General features: G+C 38.2%; 2 protein-coding genes across 3 annotated transcripts in view; both read left to right on the forward strand.

The window, feature by feature from the left end:
* The first annotated feature begins 639 nt into the window (after positions 1–639).
* mapre2 (microtubule-associated protein, RP/EB family, member 2) lies at positions 640–15575 on the forward strand. Of its 2 annotated transcripts, none has more exons than XM_042429198.1 (7): positions 640–740; positions 9813–9940; positions 10639–10784; positions 10940–11156; positions 11486–11628; positions 13701–13859; positions 14147–15575. In XM_042429198.1, exons 2-7 carry the CDS (start codon positions 9820–9822, stop codon positions 14246–14248), a joined length of 888 nt encoding a protein of 295 aa, XP_042285132.1. In that variant the 5' UTR covers positions 640–740; positions 9813–9819; the 3' UTR covers positions 14249–15575. The 2 variants fall into 2 exon arrangements, with proteins under 2 accessions (XP_042285132.1, XP_042285131.1); XM_042429197.1 differs by lacking the exon at positions 640–740 and adding an exon at positions 6750–7128.
* Positions 15576–17241: 1666 nt separating this feature from the next.
* Positions 17242–21804, forward strand: part of spidr (scaffold protein involved in DNA repair) — a 33783-nt gene continuing 29220 nt past the window's right edge. Inside the window, exons 1-5 of the mRNA XM_042427845.1 lie at positions 17242–17508; positions 17838–17999; positions 18100–18163; positions 18853–19059; positions 19565–19707. Coding sequence (XP_042283779.1) covers positions 17494–17508; positions 17838–17999; positions 18100–18163; positions 18853–19059; positions 19565–19707 — 591 coding nt within the window. The 5' untranslated portion in view covers positions 17242–17493. The remainder of the gene's footprint in view (positions 17509–17837; positions 18000–18099; positions 18164–18852; positions 19060–19564; positions 19708–21804) is intronic.

A 21804-nucleotide genomic window follows, 5' to 3' on the forward strand; every position in this document is an offset into this window, starting at 1 on the left:
ATCACACGCTCTGAGAACTCAAGGTGTCTGATCAACAGTCCAAAACCAGCAGATATGCAATTTAAAATAATACAAAAAAAACACTGATAGGCAACAAAACTTTCCATTTGAGAAGCTGGGACCAGGTCATTTTTATTTTTATTTTTTTCTTGTTTATATCACTGTAACCATGAATCAACTATCAAAATTGCTGCAAATTAAGTTTTCTGTTGATCTACAAATCAATGAATCATTTCAGCTGTTTCATCACAGCAGCACTGAAACTCACAACACAATATCCTATACAATTTTATACTAATAAGCATTAAAGCAAGTTTTCTAAATTGTCGTTATTGTATGAGATTTGCCCACAAATTCATTCATTTATTGTGATATTTTACTAATTTATTTAGGGGGGGAAACCTACAGATAGTGGTTTCTTGAATTAATTTTGCGTTGATTAAATATTTATTAGTTTAGATGAAGATTTTCTCTCAGTAGGAAAAGTGAAGTAACACAGAGCGACGAGACGGAAAGCTGTCTGACGTTGTGAATGATCAACGCATCAAGACGTGATTGGCCATGTGCGCGACAGATGTCACCGGCTGGACCAATCAGCTACAACACCGGTGACGCGCTGTCCAATCAGGTGTCAGCTTTCAGCTCATCGTCGAGCGAGAATGGGCGTTTGAGGGTGGGGTGACTCAGCCGGAAAACAGCTTTTTTTTAACACCTTGTAACCTGCGGAGCGGAGTTCACTGGTGAGTCTCGTTTGCTTTGCTGAACAATTTCAGTTTTTAATTTGTCTTGAAACATGCAACATGGTATCTAAATGCAGAAACCGGAGCATTTTATCCGTGTGTGTCGCCGGTTGATACGGTGATGTTACCCAGGGTCAGGGCATATGTCGGCTGTCACTATGCTCATAAAGTGTTGACAGGACCAAAATTAGCTTGCTGTAACGTTAACTGTTAGCCTAACTTGGCGGTTAGCTGGACAAGATGTACTACTGTCTGTGTTTAGTGCTTCCTGGCTCGTAGAAACACTGTTTTATTCGCGCTGGCGTTATTTGACTGTGCAGTAGCTCGCTTTCCAAATCATTGTTTCTCATTTAACTACAGTAACTGACATCTCAAACACGAAGCTGAGTCCGTTAGCTTCATTTACGAGATTCGCTGCAGCTAGCTGCTTCGTCATAGAATCGCTTTTCTAAAAAGAAAAGAAAATCTCAGAAATGAGCAATGCTGTCTCGTGTTTTCCCTCCATTAGAAAGCTATTTCTGGGCAGCAGAGCTCTGGCGAGAGAGGGAGGGGGAGAGGGGGTGATCATTGACCACCCTGACTCTTTTGTCTTGGGTGCCAAATTTTCTTAAAAATATTATTTCCACACACATTGTTTGTATCTAAAGGAATGACTGATGTAACCATGAAGCCACACCAGAAGATGTGACAGATTTATACTGTTTGGCCCCCCCTCTTTGTGCTCCTTCCTCTCTCTGGTCCTTATTTAAGTGAGGTTTGTGGTTAGCTTCGCCTGAAAGTATATATATATACACACATATATATGCTCCTGGCTCTCTACATTCATATCCCTAAACTATAGCAACCTAATCCAGATAGCTGTCCAGCCCGGCTTGCTATCTTTTGAATGTTAAGGGCCATAAAGATCTGCTGGGTGGAGCTGCCACCCCTCACCCACCCACGTGAATACTCAGTGCTACAGACACAGTGCAGTGATGATATATGAATGGAGAGAGCTAGCACAACTCTGCATTTACTCTAATGGAACGAGCTTATGCACAAGAACCTAATGATTCATGGTGGTATAATATATAGCATTGTAGCTCTGCATTTTCACCTTTTTATAGTATGATAGCAAGCATAAAATCAAAAACAAAGCAGCTGTTATACCTAGATTAGCTGGGTTTAGAGTAGCTGGCTTGCATGCTGTGTTTCTGGACTTGCACTCACCTGAGTCTGTCATTGCTACTTTCATAAATCCTTTTCTTACCCCATTAAGTTCCAACTAATACATCTAACCAGAATAGAGGCCATTATTTATTCCCCAAAGTTACAGTTTAATGGACTTTGCAGGATAATTTGACTTACATATTTCTTCATTTTAGTAGCACGTAGGTTTACTGCAACATTTCAAACCAGCTGTCTCTGTAAGGCTGTGTTCAGACAGATGTTAGCAGCCCCCTCATTCATTTCACCCACGGGGTCATCTGTTAAAAGGTTGAACCTGACTAGGGCTGCAACTAACAATTCCTTTCTTGATTAATTGATTGTTCAAGAATTGATGTCTATAAAATGTCAGACGATAGTGAAAATACTACTACTAATAATAATTTCCCAGAGTCAAAGGTTACATCTTTAAATGTCTTATTTTGTCCAAACAACAGTCTAAAACCAACCCAAAGATATTCAATTTATTATAATATATGACAAAGAAAAGCATTAAATCTTTACATTTGAGAAGCTAAATCCACCACCAGTAAAAAAAAAATGTCTAAAACGATTATTCAGTTATTAGAATAGTCACGGAATAAATCGACTAGGCTAATTATAGCAGCTCTAAACTTGACTCAAGTTTTGCCACAACACAATACACCATTATCCGGCAACACACTGTGCCACTCAAACAATTACATTTAAGTGCACGTTCCAGGGAAATCGCTTTTCTGAGTTGTAAATTACATAAACCATTATGAAGTATTCTGACATCTAATATGCCTTTAAATTCATGGATCTATTACCCCAACTGGACTTCCTGGATTGTTTTTCATCAAGTCACCACTACTTGAAGCAAGACGTCCCTATCATTGCAGCCCCCTGTGTTTTTTCGGTTTGAACACCCAGTCACTCACTGACAGACATCAGTCCTTTACTCAGCTGCCTCTGATTAGAACAATTCCTATTTAACGTGTTCTCTTAGACCTGCAAACGTGTCATGCCTTTGTTGCAGTGTAACTGCATATTTGTCACTTATGTTTTGTTTTTGGAGACAGATCATAGCCTTTTGTTAAGAGCAGCAAAGAGGAGAACCCCTCTACAGTGGAAGGCGTAAGCAAATTTAGGCCAAGAGGTCATGTGTCCCTCTTGTTATGGCCATTTATTTATTCTATTGTAGAAGGCTTCACAGTCTGAACAATTATTTTTAGACAGGCCATGCGTGTTTGACCTCTGTGGTGACAGTCGAAGGCCCTTCAGACTGGTAAGAGCCAAGTTCACATCATGGCAGCCTGGCGGGAGCTTTGCCACCCAACCAGGCAGTGGCACAGTACAGGGGATGCAGTATAGATTTGACTGTTTTCTGCTGCTGCTCCTGAGATCTGTCGTCGCTTTCTGGTCTGAAAGGACCTTTAAGTTTACCAAAGCGCAACTGTAGTACTGCATGCTTTTGGTTCTCGGTGGAGACATTTCTAGCTTCCATAGTTTGGTGATTTAATGAGTTTAATACTCAGTTACGTCTTGAGTTTGAGTAAAGACTAAAGAGTTGACCCAGTAGAGGCAGGGGGATCCCGAATATCTGTCCTTGTAGAAAAAAGTACACAGACTTCCTAAGCTGGAAATACATAGACCACTTCCTTGATTTATTAATGAGATTTTCAAATATTTAAGGACACTGCATAGATCAGTTTAAATGCACACTTCAGTCTAAGAGTCAATTATTGCTGTCACAGTCAAAGGTTTGTAGCTCAAAGGTGAAATCCACGGCACATACATCCACTTTTCAGACATGTGACTTTTAAAAGCTCCAGTGTGAACAGTTCAAGTTGAATAAATGAGACTAATGAATGTAAATTATGGCCACTAGTTCACAGTGTAAACGCTGTGGAATTTGAAATATGTGTTGTTACATTTTCAAAGCAAAGCTTTACTGGAACTCCTGAATCATTTCGCAGGAGTTGATTTCATCAAGCTGTGATTACATATGTAGAATGAAAACACATTTTAATAACCATAATAGGCAAAAAAAAAAAGGCAAATTAAAGGTGAAGCCTTTCACATGTTGTAAAAATGTAATTAAGACTAGAAGACAAAACTCCAAATGAAGGTCAGTATTATGGGGTAAAAATAATCAGACTTAATTTGTCAGATTTATCAGAGATCAATCTAGAAAAGTCTGTCTATAAGCTCTTCATACACTGTGTAGGCCAAAAAGCGACCTCAACTATGGCCTGCTGGTGGCACTAGAGGAACTGTTTTAAGTGAGCACACTGATACATTGCTGACTAAGAGTTGCTGAATATTTGACATACATTACCTCATTTTAAAAAGGATTGATGGACAGTTTCAAATATTGACATTTTGATATATATATAAAAACATAGCTGTTTCTGCAGCTGGTGGTGGAAGTTCACACTGGAGAATTAAATCCAGTTGATAAGCCCCGTTAAAGGCTTCCAGAAGATGCTTCCTTCCCACTTTGGTAGAGCTTAGGTGAGCTTATACCAGAGGAAACATTTCGCTCAGTGAGCTGGCTGATGTTAACAAGACTACTTATTAGACCCCTGTTGACCCAAGAAGCTCTGAAGAAAAGCTGTCGGCACATGAAAAAGTTCAAGTAATACCGGTCAAAATGTGAGTTGACCTTTGGACTGATGCTGGCGCCTGATGGTTTCTTGTTTTGTCCCGGGACCCCAGTTCTAAGCTCCGCACCATGGGGATCAAACCTTCTTGCTCTGCTGCTTGTGGAGCAGCCTTCCTAACCATCTGAGGGCAGCACAGACCCCAGACTCAGGCCTAAAAACCTTTCTATTAAAAGAAGCTTTTCATCTGAACTTTTATTACTATTTTCTTTAATTTGTGTGTTCTGTGTTATTGATACTTCAGCACTTTGAGTTTCACTATGAATGAAAATTATCATTATTATTATTATTATTATTATTATTGATCTCAAAATGTGTACCTGCACGTCTCAGACTATCAGAGTTTAAAGTTACATGAAATCCTAAAGGAATTTGGCAATATAAGAAAAACAGCTGGAATAAATCAAGGCAGTAAAACAGCTTTATAGAAATGCTTTGCCCTGAGGCTTTTGTTGTCGGGACGTCAAGGTCCTGATGGCAAAAGTAGTGTTGGAGGCCGTATGAACGCCTGTGCATACTGCTTGCATAGAATTCCTGCATAAAAACATCATAGCTGTGCAGCAGACGCTTCAGGCCGGTGCTGTTACAGAGCTGTGATATTGAATCAGTTATTAATCGTGCCTGTTAAATACTGTGAGCTGCTGGTTGACGTGCAGCGGCTTGTTGTCCTTGATTACTAACCATCATAGGAGAGAACTTAGTCGGCCTTGCTGACTGAGTAACTAGAGTTGTGATAATGACTCACTTAGATAAATCGTCAGCCTTCAAATTTGAGACATTTTTATTTCAATACAACAAAAATAACTTAATGTGTCTCACATTTCCATTTTAAATTCTACAATATTCACCTTTTAAATATGATACAAGATTTGATTAAAACAGTTGAGTTGTCTCTGACACATCGAATGGTTGCTCAGCGCAAAATGTTTCACAAAACACAAACAACAGATGTGGCAACACAAACAGGAGATATCTCAGCAACCACATAACTGTTATTTTTAGATTTTAAACACAACACCATGTGTGTTTTCAAATCCTTATTGATCAATACTGCATGTATCAATTACACCTCTATTGTATATTTGTTGATTTATATACATTGTAGAGTGAAATGTGATTAATCAATTAGTCAATCAACAGAAAGTTACTCAGGAAAATGTTCATAAGTGATTGATTATTTGAAGTTATTCATGTAGCAAACTGCCAAAAATTCACTGGATCCAGGTCTCACATGTGAACCTGTGAACACACATTATGAACTTCTATGATACTAAATTAAGTACATTTGGGGTTTTGGACTGTTGGTTCGACAAAGTAAGACATTTGAAGATGTCACTTTCTGACTTTTTATAATGATAATTTAAAAAAAGAAAAAGATTTTTTTCTTTGTCATATATGACAACTAATTGAATTATATATATATTATATATATAATATTGTAACATTTTAGATTGTTAGTCTGAGGCCTCTGAGAAATTATCACAAAAAACTGCAATTTTTTCACTATTGTTTTAACATTTCATAGGCTAAACGATTATTCGATTAACTGACAAATTGAGAAAGGCAGCTTAATCAATAATAAAAATAATAATTAGTTGCAACCTTATTCAAATGTCTTGTTCAGTCACTCCAAAACCCAGTTATCTTTCATAGAAGACAACCTGAAAATATTAACATTTGAAAAGCTTTAACCAATGATTAGGTTTTTTTTTTTGTTTGTCTATTGACTAATTGATTAAAAATATCACATACACATATAGTTGGAACAGCTGAATTAGTGCGTTATATAGTGATATTTCAATTGATTAAAATATTTATGGTTAGTAATCAAAACCTTTCATCATACTGCCTCATAACATGTGTGGTCATCATTTTCATCAGCACCACTTTATTTATATATATTTAATGGGATCTGCCTGCTTCTTCTTTTTCTTTCTTTTTTTTTTTTTTAAAAAAAAACCCCCCACATCTGTTGGGTGTTGTAGTGCCAATCAATTCTTTGATTATTTATCATTTAAAAGGGTGAAACTGGGTGGGTTGAATTTGCCTTTTAATCAAATTCATACATCTCAGCTGATTGGATATTGTCTCTCTCTCTCCGAGTTGTCACAAAGTTGATCTGCATCTCAAAAAAAAAAAAGCTGGGCTGAAGCATCAAGCACCAACCATTGATCGTGCTTTTTTAGCACACCAGTGATCAATGTAATTCGGTGTACTGAAATAGCCCACCATAAGGATCAAGCAGCCAGCCCCATCAGTCACGTGGTACACGGTGCAGCGACGTCATTAGGGCAGAGATTTGTGAAGAATAAGCAGGCAGAAGCACAGAGCCCCGGAGGTGCGGCACTTTCTTAGCATTTGCATCGTTCCTGTTGTTTTTTTTTCCTGGCCAGAGAGAGAACAGAGTATCTGTTCAACATTTTAGAGACCCAAATGCCCGGTCCCACCCAAGCCCTTTCCCCAAATGGAGAGAATAACAACGACATCGTCCCGGACAACGGAACCAACATCATTCCTTACAGGAAAAATACAGTGCGGGGAGAGCGCGCCTACAGGTAAATCAGTGTAATGCCGCATTTGATTTGATGTTAGTAAAAAAAATCATTTAAATAAAAAAAAAAGACGCTGCAGGCAGAAAACGGCACTCTGGCCTGGTCCCCCTCCTCCTACCCTTCCTCCTCCTCCTCCTCCTCGTCGTCTGTCGGGTTTCTGCTTTGCACCTATCCGCTATGTTCCCCTGTTGTCTCCCAGCCTCCTGTCATGTTAGTTCTCTGTATGTGTCCGACACTAAGGCGTAAATCTTCCCAAGTTAGCTTATACCCTTCTTCTGCTACTATAATACCTCCACACCCCCCCTCCAAAAAAAAAAAAAAAATCATGGCTGGCGTGGAAAGTCACCAGTATATAATGTTGTCAAATGTGCTGCTGTGTGCGCAGACACATTTTTTTTGGAGGACTGGATTGAAACGGTCCAGCTTTTTTATCAAAAATGACACAGTGAATACAGCCGCCCCTGCTACAATATTCCCATCGTGACATGACACTTCCTAATAATCCTCATTTTAATATCACGATGAATGTATTTGGAGGTGGTTGTTTTAATGCGTATGTCCCTCCTCGATACCTGCTGCACAAGCCTGGGTTTTTTCTCCTGTTTCCAATGCGGGCATCAGCCCAGCCCTGCCCGGCTAACAAAGCATGCTAGCAGCACATACATCCGCTTTGTTGACATGAGAGCGGCTGGCCCAGTTTCCTTCCTTCCTTCCCAGAGAATCAGTCAACCGATCCTCTGCTCCTGCAGCGCTGTGATAGCCCAACTTTAATGCTGAAGAAGGGTTATTATTATCCTGCATACCCCTGGTGTACCATGATGATGGTGATTTCGCACGGTTTTAATACCATAGTAGTCGCTGCTTTTTAATCCAATGAGAGGGGGGTGTTTTTTAATGTCCTGCTGTTACCTTATCATTGAAGTGAGCTGAAATAATTATGCTGCAGTCTTCATTTGTGTAAAGGAGTTTGGGAAGACTGCGCACTAATTCGGAAAGTTGAAGTAGAGGGGGTGTATTTATTGTGTAGTGTAATATATATGTTACTCACTAGTACTTCATCGTATATGTCTATATACAAAACATATGGTCAAACAATTACTGATCTGGCCTTGACTTCCACAAATGCACTCTGTTTTTATGTCTTGCAGTTGCACACATGTTGACAGGCCAATTGCAAACAAGTGTTGTCTTTGTGAAACTGATAAATAGTACGATTTTCTCAGAATGATCAATGGAGTTGCAAAAATGTGTTAAAAGCAATATATTGCAAGATATCCTTGTGTGGGTGTTAATTGGCCTGGTCATTAAGGTGTAGTCTCGTTGTGGGGAAACAGTGAGAACGATGGCCCTTTTTAAATATTTCTGTTCCTAAAAGGTAACAAATGAAATTGAAAGTATTGATTCAGTATGTTGTGTCCATTCTGTTTAATGTGTATCTTGAGGATCAATGAGTTCCCTGATATATATTTTTTGGCACACTGTATGCTTTCAGTACACGGGGCTGAATGTCCCCAGTGCAAGTGGGCCAGGTGCCCCGGGGCCCCAAAAGCCACAGTTTTGCACGCAGATACTATTGCAGGCTTTGCAGTAGCTTTCTAATCACTTTGCAGGTAGAATCAAATAAAGGATCAAAGGCTATAATATAAATGGAGCTACTGCTAAAAAAAAATGCATTGGCACCTTATTCTGTATAATGTGTATTCCCTGGTTTTAAGTGTAGAAATACTGAGGTTAAAGCTGTCAGAAAAAGATGTAGACAACAAACTATTATGATGTATTATATGTTTTAAAAGAGGTTTAGACAAAGGTAGAAACACAACAAACCTGCTGACACATTTGTTAAAATCATGTTCCATAAGTTTAGCTTTTCTTTCTTATCTTTATCTTATCACTAAATTATGTTTTAATGTTGTGTACACATTTAAACCTACTAATGAATCTATCAAATTTATATCAACATGTGGACATTTTTTTGGATCATATTTTTCTCAGAGTTGATTTTGACTCTGATCAAATTCTCATATCGGTTCATGTCTAATTCAATCTATAAATACAATTTTTTAAAAATTGAATTGCCTTCTTATTGGAGCTTTGACTAACTTGTTTTATCGTTTGACTGACTTGAATGACAGTGTGTGTACTCTACTTGATGGGCACACTTGCAGAGGACGAGGTGCATGCACAGTGGACAGTAATGGTGACCTGTACTGTCACCCAGTTTGTAGTGGCCCATAGTATCTTATTGCCCATGTCCTTCCTCACTCGTCAATCTGACCATGTGCGTAGATGTTACAGATCGTATCATATATCAAATCTTGATGAGGCATTGCTGTTGGGCTTCCAGTGTCAAAAGCAGATCTGAAGACTTTGTTTAAGTGATTAATAAATGTTATATGACCTGGTTTGTTCCAATTGTTATTAATTGGTATTTTGAGTAGATACAATGTGTGTCGTTGTGTTTCCTTCTCTCCTTTATGTCTTATATTATGAACTATGTGCTACACTCCCAGCAAATGGCTTCTATATTGTCCTATATATTCTATATTCTATTGTTTACCATCTCCTGGATTTGTTTGAACAGTAGATCAGTTTTTGGGTCGAGAGGCTAAGCTGAGGCATGAGAAAACAGCAGCTTTATTTCAGACACATTTCATTTGTTTTTGAGTGTTATTGTTTCTCTGTTGCAGTTGGGGGATGGCGGTCAACGTATATTCTACCTCAATAACCCAGGAGACTATGAGCAGGCATGACATCACTGCCTGGGTTAACGATATTCTCTGCCTAAACTACACTAAAGTGGAGCAGCTCTCCTCAGGTGAGAACAGAACGAATCCTTATAAAAAACTGCACTTCTTTATCATTTTATCTCATCCTCTTCCCTTCTGTGACGTACGAACATGGACCTGTAACACAAAGATCATTTCCCTGGGAAGCCAGTAGTTAAAGCAACCTGTGGAAACATGTTCACCTCTCTCTGGAAGAGTTGTCTATAAATAAACTTTTAGCCTGCTGTGTCTCCCTGCTGTGAGCAAGTAATCCAATTGCAATCACTCTGCCTACACACACACACACACAGACACTAGCACACACACACGCTTTGTGTAGGCTACTTGTTTGATCTAGATTACTTCATATGTAGCTCTCTAGTTGGTCTGATGTGAGTTTTATCTGTGAATGGCAAGGTTCCAGTTATTCACTACCAGGCTGAGCTGGTGCCCTCTTTTCCAAATGGATAAAGGTCTAACTAGGCTTCGGTTAATATTAGCAATGCTACCAAGAACAAGCATTAATGGTTTTCTTTTTAAGGAAACCGGGTCAATCTGGACAGGGAAAAAGCTCCCAGCCTTTTTTTTTTTATGTTTCCTGGTGATTTTGTTGTGGTAATACAGGCAGATGTGATACTGTAAATCCTGGCCTATAGCTGCTGTCAGTTTGCTGTATTTTTATTGTGGCCTTCCAGGTTTTTTCAGGAAGTGCTTATGCAATCAACTAACATTTTTATTACGTCTTTAGGAGCAGCCTATTGCCAGTTCATGGATCTGCTCTTCCCAGGCTGCATCAGTCTTAAGAAGGTCAAGTTTCAAGCTAAATTGGAGCACGAGTACATTCACAATTTCAAGCTGTTACAGGCGTCCTTCAAAAGGATGAATGTGGATAAGGTGGGTTAGCCAAACTTCACTTTCATCGTTGTTCAGATTTTCTTCAATTTCATTATCAAACCTGTTTGATCCACACGGCTTCTGCTCTTTAAGGAAACTAGTTGAATTTGTATTTTGCCTACTTTCAATCATCCTACTTTTCCTCCTTGATTCAGATTATTCCTGTGGAGAAACTGGTGAAAGGCAGATTTCAGGACAATCTCGATTTCATCCAGTGGTTCAAGAAGTTCTTCGATGCCAATTACGACGGCAAAGAGTATGACCCAGTTGCAGCCAGGCAGGGTCAGGACGCCATTCCCCCGCCTGACCCCGGCGAGCAGATCTTCAACCTGCCAAAGAAGTCCCACCATGCAGCCAGTTCCCCAACTGCAGGTAAGCTGCGTAAAGGAAAGTGAAGTTTTACAAGATCACGAATAATCCACACTGATTTTAATTTGCAAATATCTCTTTTGATATCTTAAAGTCACTACGACATATTATAATATTGTACCTGGCCAGAGTTACCTGGAGAGACTTGGGAACAATTATATTCATATCAATAACTCATGTGATTATTATATGTAAGTTCTAGTAATTTTCCAACATCTAACAGACAAATATTTTAGTTTCCCAAAGAAATTAGTAACCACATTACTAATTCAGGCCAATCAATCAAGGATAAATTAAGAAATGATGAGTAATAAACCTGCTCTCTGCTGTAGGAGCATCAAGGTCAAGCTCTACTACCCCCAAGTCCTCGACACCGACATCCAGACCCTCGTCAGCCAAAAAGATCCCTGCAACACCAACTCCTGCCAAAGGGGAGAAAGAACTGGAAGCACAGGTCACACATCTTACCGAGCAGGTACGTCTCACATATGAAACGCTCAGTTCCAGCGCTCAGACAGGAAGGCATCTCATCGTCAAGTTTAAGTATCCTCCTAAAAACAACAGCCAAACTGTTTTCTCCGCATTGCTCACATTCCTACTCCTTGCTCTGTCTGTGTTCACTTGTATCCCGCGCTGATTGTCTCTGTTGTCGGCGATAGAGAGACAGCGTGCTTTCAGAGGAGAGATTAAAGAGTGCAACTGAATTAGGGATAAAATTAAATTATCTGTAAATGCGTAATTTTTCTTTCTGTAGTTTATTGATGTCACATTAAAGATGAATTACTGCCTCTCATCCACCGGGCAAAGGAACCTTTCCTTTATTTGATGTCTTAGTTGCAATTTGGCATCTTTAAAGTGCTGCACCAGATCATCAGCGACACAGCTGGTTTAGACCAAGATAAGGAAAATTACTGACAGCTGTTTACTAATTATTTAACTATTTGGTGTTTTACGTAGCTGCTGCTGTTGAGAAGAAGTGGAATGTACATGTATCATCCAAAAAAAAAAAAAAAGGTGCATTGGCACCGTCAATGATAAAGTTATGTTGATCGCTTTGGAAAAAGAATGTTTATGTCCTAAAATGGACGAGTCAGAGTACAGACCTCAGTCATGTCGAGAATTCGTGGCAAGACTTCAAACTCGCTCATGGTTCATTGAGCAGTTTTGCAGAGATGAGTTGGGGGAGAAAAATGAAGTGTCCAGATGTGCGTAGCTGATACAGACATGTACACATAGATAAATGTTGCGATTGCTGCCAAATGTACCTCTACCAAATAGTCACTTAAAGATCCCGTCCACATGTTTTAAGACCCATAAAAAGACTAATAATCTGTGTGTGTTATGTTTTACCTCATCAGAAATTCTTATAATTACATCTCCTCCTTCTCCTGCATTGAAAAATCCAGAATATGTGAATATGCAAATATTTTTCATTTCAAAAGTTTTAATTGCAAGTTTCCTCATCACACTTGTGTAAATTGTATACTGGTTTGTGACGTCACAGAACTCAGCTTGTAGATACGCACTTAAAACTGAGATTTAAGGTGAACACAGTGAAACTTTCCACTTTCATCAGATAAATGTGAAAACAGCCTTCCAGTGTCAAACTCTGAAGCTCAAACATCCAACTGAAGGAACAAGAAGAAAAACACATTTTTGAGTGGAGTGTGACTTTATGGGGAGCAAATACTAATGCATTAATTTAGTGTGCATTTTATATACGTAATTACATGGGTCCGTTTTCAGATATGTTTTCCCTTTGACATTTAAGTATATTTTTGATTTATCAGTATAAAAATAGTGCTTCAACATAGTTAAGAAACCTCAAACAAAATAAAGGAAGTGAAGACTTTTAATCCTGTGAATAGCTCAGTCAGTAGGTTCAGTCTGCAGAACTGCACATTAATACAATCCATGTGTCCATGTAGTCGTTCCACTCTGAGATCCAACTTGTTTCTGCAAATGTAGGCAGTCTAGTTGTAGCTTTATTAATTTGGTTGGTACACTTTAGATTCAAGCCAAGGACAAAACTAAAATGAAAGTAATTTGAAGCTTTTCTAGCTTGCTTACACAGCGTGTGACCAGTCGAGCCAGCAAAAACCCCAAAGTATTCATTTCATGAGGATGTGAAATGAAGAAAAGTCCTAAAAGTTGTGAAGCTGTAAACAACAGATATTTTTACTTGACACATGACTAAATGATCAATAGATAGATGATAAGATATTGATTGAGTTTCAATCCATAGACTAATTAATTAAACAGTTTAGCTACTCTGGACTTCTCTTATTGAAGTGATTTGTGTACTTAAAGTAACTTTGTTTGAATAATATTTCTGCTGATCTTTATCTGAGTCTTTCAACATGTAACGTTTTTTTCTCAGAATGAAGCACTTAAATCAATTGGAAATGAAAATGTGTGTTACTCATCTGCTGATTGTCCAGTTGAGCTCGTGACTGCTTATCTCTTTGCTGCCGGACCTTAACCAAAGTCCGCACAGTTTTGTGCTTGAAACAAGAATAACCCTTTAAATATTTTTGGTTTTTGTAGGTGAACACATTAAAGTTGGCACTGGAAGGAGTGGAGAAGGAGCGGGACTACTACTTCAGCAAGCTGCGAGAGGTGGAGCTGCTGTGCCAGGAGCAGGGCGAAGAGAATGCCCCTTTTGTCGATCGGCTAATGGAGGTCCTTTACGCTTCAGAAGAACAGGTCAGTCTGCTGTCGACTGACCCTCAATTGATCTGAACAGGATTCAGGACAGTTGCAGGCTGTTTTCTTGGTGATTGGATGGATTTTTTGCAGCAGCGTGCATCAGTAAAATGTGTGAGAGCTGTTTTTCCAAGTGGTGAAATCATGTGGAAGTTATTGTGCGGTTGATAGTAATAAGAATTCAGTCTTTGTGTGTTATCACATGTCTTTGCCTCAGAGCATACTCAGTTCAATAGCACTGGTATTCAGTTGTCTGTGCCCGATTTTTTTTTTCTTTTTTTTTTTAGGAAAGAGTGGAGGATCTGGCTGAGGGAGACGGACAGGAAGTGGACCAGGATGCCCACGATGAGGCACCAGATGATCAGCAGGAGGAGCAGGATGAATACTGACTGCCATCATCCCTCACCGCAGTTACACCCCTCTTTTTAATATGTGAGAACTGTTAAAAGGATTTTAATTTTTCCTCATGGTTTTATTTTTTTGTTCTCTCCAAGACTGAGCACATGAAGCAACCTCCTCAATAGAAGCACCATCACGTTTTTATTTTTTTGTACCCCTCTCTCTGCTCACTGTTCGATGTTTTCTCGTGACTTTTTGGTGAACTGCTGTGGCAGGTTTGTGGTCATGACCTCCACCAGCAGACAAGCTCAGACCATCACAGAAGTTTCCAAGGACTGTGTGGGTGGAAAGTCGATTCAAATCCTACAGTAGATGTGATGAAATGCTGAAGACAGGTAACTTATACCTGTCAGCGCAAGTGTTAACTTCCCAGCTTCTGTCCTTTTTTCATTTTATTTTGTTTTTATTTTGCATATCAACAATATTAATCAAGAGAATGCAATAAGCAAAGCCCTGAAAGGGCTCGTAGTAGCTCTTATTTAACCTCCTTCCATATGTTGCACTGACATTTGACTCTGTACTGGACAATCTGTCCATAGACCCTCACCATATTTATTATTAAGCCTTAGGAATAGTGCAAGATTCTGCATTGCATCCTCGTGAAGGGGGACAATACAGTCAATGAATTGTGAATAAAATGTAGTAAAATGCCAACTTATGACTGTTTGACAGCTATTCTCACAAATTACATTTCAGATATAATCAGTGTGCTCAACAATGTGTTATTCACACCATACATGGTGGTTTGGTGATAGAGGTTCACTTGGTATGCCACAAACGTAGGGAAGGTACATTACACATTATACATTATTGTGGACTAGTCTTATTATTGATGCAGCGTTTTTAAGTTCGAAACCTCAGCTGGAACTTGTGGTCTGTTCAGATTTCAGGCGTTTATTCAGATTTTTTTTAAACCACAGGTCTTAGGGAGACAAGTCAGTTCACTGAGTAATTTGCCATGCTATATTCCAGTAAGTACATTGTATACCCTTTCTTAATATTGCATTTACTAATATTGAACTGGGCAGTGCACCATAATGCTTTAGTCATATATTATTGTGTAAATGAAAAGGAATGTAAACATGTACTGTCAATAATTAATGAATGGTAAATGTTTTTTTTCATGTCCCACTCATTATGCATTCCCCAAAAAACGTGTTGCATGTTTGCATTTTATTTGTGAATAACTTGACCTGCTTTTTACATATTTAATAAAAAACAAGTATGTTAAGTGAGCTTTTGTATGTTTAACCTGCTATTTGAAAGTTGTTGAGATTCGGATGGATTTGCTGTAATAAAATTATGTTTGAGTCCATGGCAGTGTTGTCATGTCACTCCAAGTTGACAATCTAACAGTGGCAACTATTGATCATAGTTCTGAGAACTAAATTAAGTTATGTGCTGTAAATATCAATAATATGCCTTTAACTAGAGTTTGATGGTGTTTTTTGTTTTACCTTTTCAGAGTAGAGACAGGAGGCCATTAGCATGATGATGCAACTCCAGCAAATGGAAAAAAAAATTCTAAATTGGTCCTAAGTTGTCAGTCTTTCATCAGGGGATGATTTAGTTTATCAGTATTCACATGAAGACAATGCTCCATATAAGCAAGAAGTGCTGAGAACTTAAACATAAACTCTAAAGTAAATGTCCTGCAGTTTTTCATTAGTACAAGTACAGAAGTATTATCAGCAAAATGTACTTAAAAGTTACTTCTTATGCAAAATTGTCTCCTTCAGAGTGTTAGAATATTATTTATTTGATTGTATAATTTATATTGATGCATTAACGTGTGAGTAGCATTTCAATGTTGAAGCTGGTGGAGCTAATAATCTGTATCAATTTGTTTTTTATGTACATTTTTAATCTGAAAAGTAGTAACCATAGTTGTCAGTTAAATGTAGTGTAGTAATAAGTATAGTACATCTACTCAAGTACTGTACTTAAGTGCAGTGTTGAGGTTTATGTCACTTTATACTGCTACTCTACTACATTTCAGAGGGAAATATTGTACTTTTTACTCCACTACATTGTTTTCACAGCCATATTAATTTACAGATATAGATTTTGTGTGCTCAAGCTTACTCAAGCCTTTGTAAAATATTTAAGTGTAGCTACACAAGTAACAATCTTTAAGTTGCCTTCATGTTAATAAATCAATAATAATGATCCAATAATATGCATAAAAGGAGTAAAACATATAATAAATGCAGGACTTGTGTATTTTTTTTTTTTTTAACACTTATTACTATTTTCACTGAAGTACTTCTTCCATTACAGCTGAAATGCAGCAAGATTATTAAGTAACAAAATGGAAACACTAGTGTAAAGTAGTGTTAGAAATACCCGGAGCGGATTTATTGATCTGGGGGTTCCAGGCAAATGCTGCTTAATTTTCATCCTTTCTCTAACTGGGAATGTTGGTATTTTTTGGCAGTGGTAGAAGAAGTACTCAAAACTTTTTTCTGAAGTAAAACTATTAATACTGCACAGTAAAAATACTGTTAAAGTCCTACATTCAAACTTTTACTTAAAAGTGAAGAGTGAAAGTGAGGTATTAATAGCATAATGTACTTAAATTTACTTAACAGCTGCCCAAGGTGGAGCTTTTAATTCTTACATAACGCTGTATATTTAATGCATAATAATGCATCATATTTGTTATATGTTGTGAGTAAAAATCTGAATCTGCAACATAACCAGTATCAATTCTGTGTCAGGTAAATGTAGTAGTTCATCGTTTTCCTCTGAAGTTGAAGTAAAAGTATACAGTTGTATATTTTAAACTGCTTTGGGGGCCTTTTTAAGTTATTTCAGGGAACAATGAGTTAGAATAGCAACATAATTCAATATTTTTCATATCTAAACATGATAAATCTGTAGCTGATTGGGGCCCTTTTAGTTGGGGGCCCAGGCAGTTGCCCACCTTGCCTGATGGTAAAGTCCGCCCCTGCAAATACCTCAAGATTGTACAGTACTTGAGTAATTGTCCACAGACTGCCGGCGGGTCCTCGCTGGTGAATAAACAAACGCACCTCTCTCTCGATTGAGCCAGCGCGACAAGTGGGTTCTCCTGTTAGTTAGCTTGATTTGCAAACTCGTGAAGTACTAAACGCCGGTAAAGACGAACTGCACCATGATGGGTTGATAAAATCGGTTTTAATAAATAGCGTCGTGTGAGGACACACGTATACTAGGCTTCAGCAGTTACCTAAACTTCATTCATTTTGTCGCCATGTCTTCTAGAAAGGTAAGAAACCTGCTAACTTGCTAGCCAGACTGTTAGCTTTGGCAACTCAAGTTATCCAACACTGCCTGCCCACAGCGTTTGTTTACCTGTTAGCTGTGTAATAGTTAGCATGCCATGATTAAAATATAGATTTTTATCCCCACAGACACTTAGCAAACCTGTCTGTAATTCAGCTGTTACAGTAAAACCCTATTAACTTGGACTATCATCACAGTCAGCATCAAAGCTAACAGGAGCTAACGTTATGAAACAATTTCGTTTCCGTTAAGCTAGTGAAGTTAAAAGTTTTTAAACCTCACCTCTCTGGCCTGTCTGTTCAATCTTTGCAGCGTAAAAGGTACAGCAAGGATATAAAGTGTGTTTTCTTTCCGGACGATGTCGAAAATGGTATGAAAGAAGTGAAGAGAGAGCCATCATCTCTGTCATCTGTGTCTTCCGCCAAGAGTTGGCAGAAATGTGGGGACAGTTTTCTGAACACTCCAGTGATAAAGGTACAATAAGTCCTATGAAGTACATCATGACTTTATTAATACACCCTTTTATTATCCTGCTGCTCTAATATTGTCGATATATATTATTTCTATGTTGCAGAACCTCAAGTCATCAGGAAAGAAACTGTCTGCCATAAGAAAGTTGGCACAGTCTCCTGCTTCAGGTAATTTGTTGTTCACTAATTGAAATGCCCCAAAACACAGTGATTATTGGGGCTGAGCATTAAATTGATACTTTCTATTTATTATCTACCATCATACTGTGATTCACCATACTGACTCTGAGTAACTGACTGTCAGTATGGTGTATCACAAGCCCAAGTTGTCTTATCTAATTCAACTGCAAGCATTTAAATGTCCAAACTTTTAATAAATCCACATTGTATTTAATATGCATTGATGGAGTATTGAGTTTACCCCATAGCACTGAAAGTTTCTTAATATATCTGCTAAGTACATTTTTAGTAATTTATATTTTTAGTAGTTAAGTTTGTTTAAATCATTTATTCTGCAAGTGCACTGTTTTTGGTGTGGGAGGATTTAATTTCAGTGTATGCGAGTACTGAGAAATGACAATAAAGAAATCTTCCATCTTCAAAAATGAGCTAGCAGTAAAAGCTGTCATCAAATGTCTGGTTAGGTCTGTTATCTTGTTTACTTATTATTTCATCAGATAGTTCCTTAGCATTTTCCAGTTTTATACTATATGTTTTCCCACAGCGGGGGAATTTAGTCCCTTAACTCTGTGGACCTGCAACGTTTTTACATCATATATTTTATATTACATCTTCACTTAATTTATAACATGATATCATCCCTTTTTTTATACTTATGTGCTCTTGTGTTTGGCCAGTGCAGACCAGTGCTGTTCACCGTAATGAGGACCCAGTGCACATTGTGTGGAGCTCCAGTGACAGCGAACAATCTGACGATGAGACCCGGGAGCAACATCTGTCCAGAGATGTGGCACAGCAGCAACATTGGCCTCAGAGACCAGGCAGACCCACAGCTCCTATTCAGTCTTACACCAAAGCGCTACGCATGCTCAGCACTGACAAAGGTAAATGAAGTGGCTGAGTCCGTGACTCGCTGAGTCACGGCTGGAAAATTGTTTGTTCCAATTGCAGTTCAGCTCTGCAGCTGACCGTTGTCTTTAAGCCTCACATTATACTAGTTCTATAAGACTTAAAGCCATTTGGTTGTAACATCTTAATTTGTGAGCTTTAGAGGTGCTAAAGGCACATTTTGTTATGTTTGGATGGAACCAGTTTCCACTTGTTTCCAGTCTTTTTGGCTAACCAGCAGCTAGCTTCATATTAACACTACAGACATTAGAAAGCAAGTAAATGTATTTTGTTGATGCATTTGTCATCCTGTGACCCAGGTAAGGAACTTTGGTCACATGATAACAGCTCTGTAATCTCCATTTACTCATGAAGACTGTGAGATATGAAAGCTCCAGAAAAAGATAGTTGCTTGTTTTGTCAAATGTGTACCCATAGTCTGCCTGTCTTTTTTTTTTCTTCCTTCCTTTTGTCTTTCCTTCCTTCTTCATTCTTTTATAGATGATGTTCCCGTTATAGACACAGACAGTGATCTAGATGAATCTGAGGAGGATGTTGAAAAGGACAGTGGGCAACAAATCTCTGACTGTGGGTCAGAGTCCTTTGATGAAAAGCCAGAAGACTTACCTGTCAAACCCACAAGTGTGAGTGAATTATCCTTACATTGATACTTTCTGTTGCTTCCAGGCAACCTGTGTTACAGCCAGCAGCAATGCATAATTATGAAATGCATATAGGTGCATGAGGCAGAGTTGTCTGTAGGCAATGCAACATAGCCAAGTGTGTTAAGTGTATAAATGGACACTAGATGGGGCTGTACGCCTTCTTAAGCTCCACATCTGTAGTTAATTGAGTCCAGTGTATGACACATAGTGTTACTAAATTAAACATGTTTATTAGGGTTATACATGAGTGTCAGTACTTTTCCTGAAGTCCAGTAACATGATTATAATTTGTTCACTATGTGCATTAAACATGATTAAGAAAACTTGTATCTTTGGCTTATATTGCATTAAAAGGATAGGTTCACAAATTTTCTTAAAACAACAGTCAGGTGCCCATATAAAGACTGGAAGAGGTTTTCCTCGCTGTAATCATTCCTCCTGTTCATACTGGCTATTAAAAAGATTCCCTTCAAATGCACTTTCAATTAAAGTGATGGGAGGCAAAATCCAGTGTGTCCACACTCATTTTGTGCAAAAATGCATTTCAAAGTGTATCTGAAGCTTATATAAGGCTTCAGCAGTTTGAATTAGTCATATTAAGTGATTATCTGCCACATGTACAGTCTTTTTAGCATAAAATTCCCTCTTTGTGTTTCCATGGACAGTGTTTCCCTGTCAAGCTGTGGTTGAAGTATAGTAATAAAGAGACAGACTTTGGCAGTAAAAAGACTGAAACGTTGAAAGATATCTACTTGATTTGACTAATTTGGACAACTGAAGCGACATATTAGCTTCAGATAAACTATTAAATACATTTTGCACAGGGAGGACTGTGGATTTTGGCCCCCATCACTTACATTGTAAGTGCATTATGAAGGGAACTTCTAATGGTCAGTATGAACAGTAGGAATGATTACTGCAAGAAAAACCTATTTCAATGTTCATTTGGGCACCTGACTGTTGTTTTAAGACAGACTTGAAAAACTGTGAACCTGTCCTTTTAAAGCCTGTGTGTCAGTATGGTGTATAATAATATTTATGGCATTGTCTATTGTTTTTGGTCTTCATATCAGTGTTGTTTGTGTTATTTTGATTTAATTGTTTTTATGATATATACATATCCATTACTCCACTAGGTGGAGTATTGCAGTCATTTTCTAATATTCTGAATGGGCCCAACCGGCTCAAACCAGTGAACTTTCTAGATTCAGGTAAAGTTTACAACCTGAGGTAGCAATAAAACACTGATTTAGTGTGGAGGGAAAGTTATTAGCAGTTATTTATACTGTAGTGAATGTATTCATGATGAACATTTTTCTAATTTATCAATTTAAAAAAAAACTTTTACTTTTGATCATCTAAAACTCAGATTTGCAAAGAATTGTAGTATCTAAAATCAAAACTCTGTGTAATATCATAATTACAGTTTTCTTAATTTATTAGACATATACATTTGTTATCATTGGAGTCCATCTCCTGTTGACCTTCTAGTGTATTCTGGAGACTTGGATTGTTCCTTTCCCAGAAGTCATTCAGGAGCAGTGTTTGTTAAAGGTAGGGCTGGCAATGAGAGAACATACAAGGAGTGGTAAAGGTTTTGTGCTCAGGTTCAAGACCACACACAGTGTTTAATCATTGCTGCACATATTACAACTTGTAATCAATCAGGTAGATCTGGCCAAATTACTCAGGTGACGTGGTTGTCTTGATAGTGGTTTATAAAAATGCTCTGGTTGAAGCTTCCGCGTTTGTAATCCACTGAATCATCACAGCACAGTAAAAAGCTGTCCCTGGTGGAAGAAGATGAATTTAGGTAACCTGTATCTTGTGATGAGGTTTTGAGTGTGAAGGCTGTGTTTTAGAGGAAGCATGTTGATAGATTAACATCACTCCCACAGACCCAGCTACTTCCTCTTGTCACAGTTTAATTTGCTGCTATCAGCTTTCTGGGGTCAAACGAGATTGAAGATCACCTAACTCGAGGCTTGTGGTCAGAGGCCTCCCAGTAAGAAAGACTTGAAGGGTCCTAGTTTCTCAGATATGGTCATACTGAAATTTATGCATGTGGTAATTTTT

Source organism: Thunnus maccoyii, chromosome 12, assembly GCF_910596095.1.
Source record: "Thunnus maccoyii chromosome 12, fThuMac1.1, whole genome shotgun sequence".
NCBI lineage: Eukaryota > Metazoa > Chordata > Actinopteri > Scombriformes > Scombridae > Thunnus > Thunnus maccoyii.

Excerpts from the sequence above, each read along its gene's own strand:
- mapre2 (XM_042429197.1), top strand. The coding sequence starts at position 7,007 with ATGCCCGGTCCCACCCAAGCCCTTTCCCCAAATGGAGAGAATAACAAC. Across the intron at positions 9,941-10,638 it reads AGTGGAGCAGCTCTCCTCAG|GAGCAGCCTATTGCCAGTTC; the intron begins GTGAGAACAGAA and ends TTACGTCTTTAG. Across the intron at positions 11,157-11,485 it reads AGCCAGTTCCCCAACTGCAG|GAGCATCAAGGTCAAGCTCT; the intron begins GTAAGCTGCGTA and ends TCTCTGCTGTAG.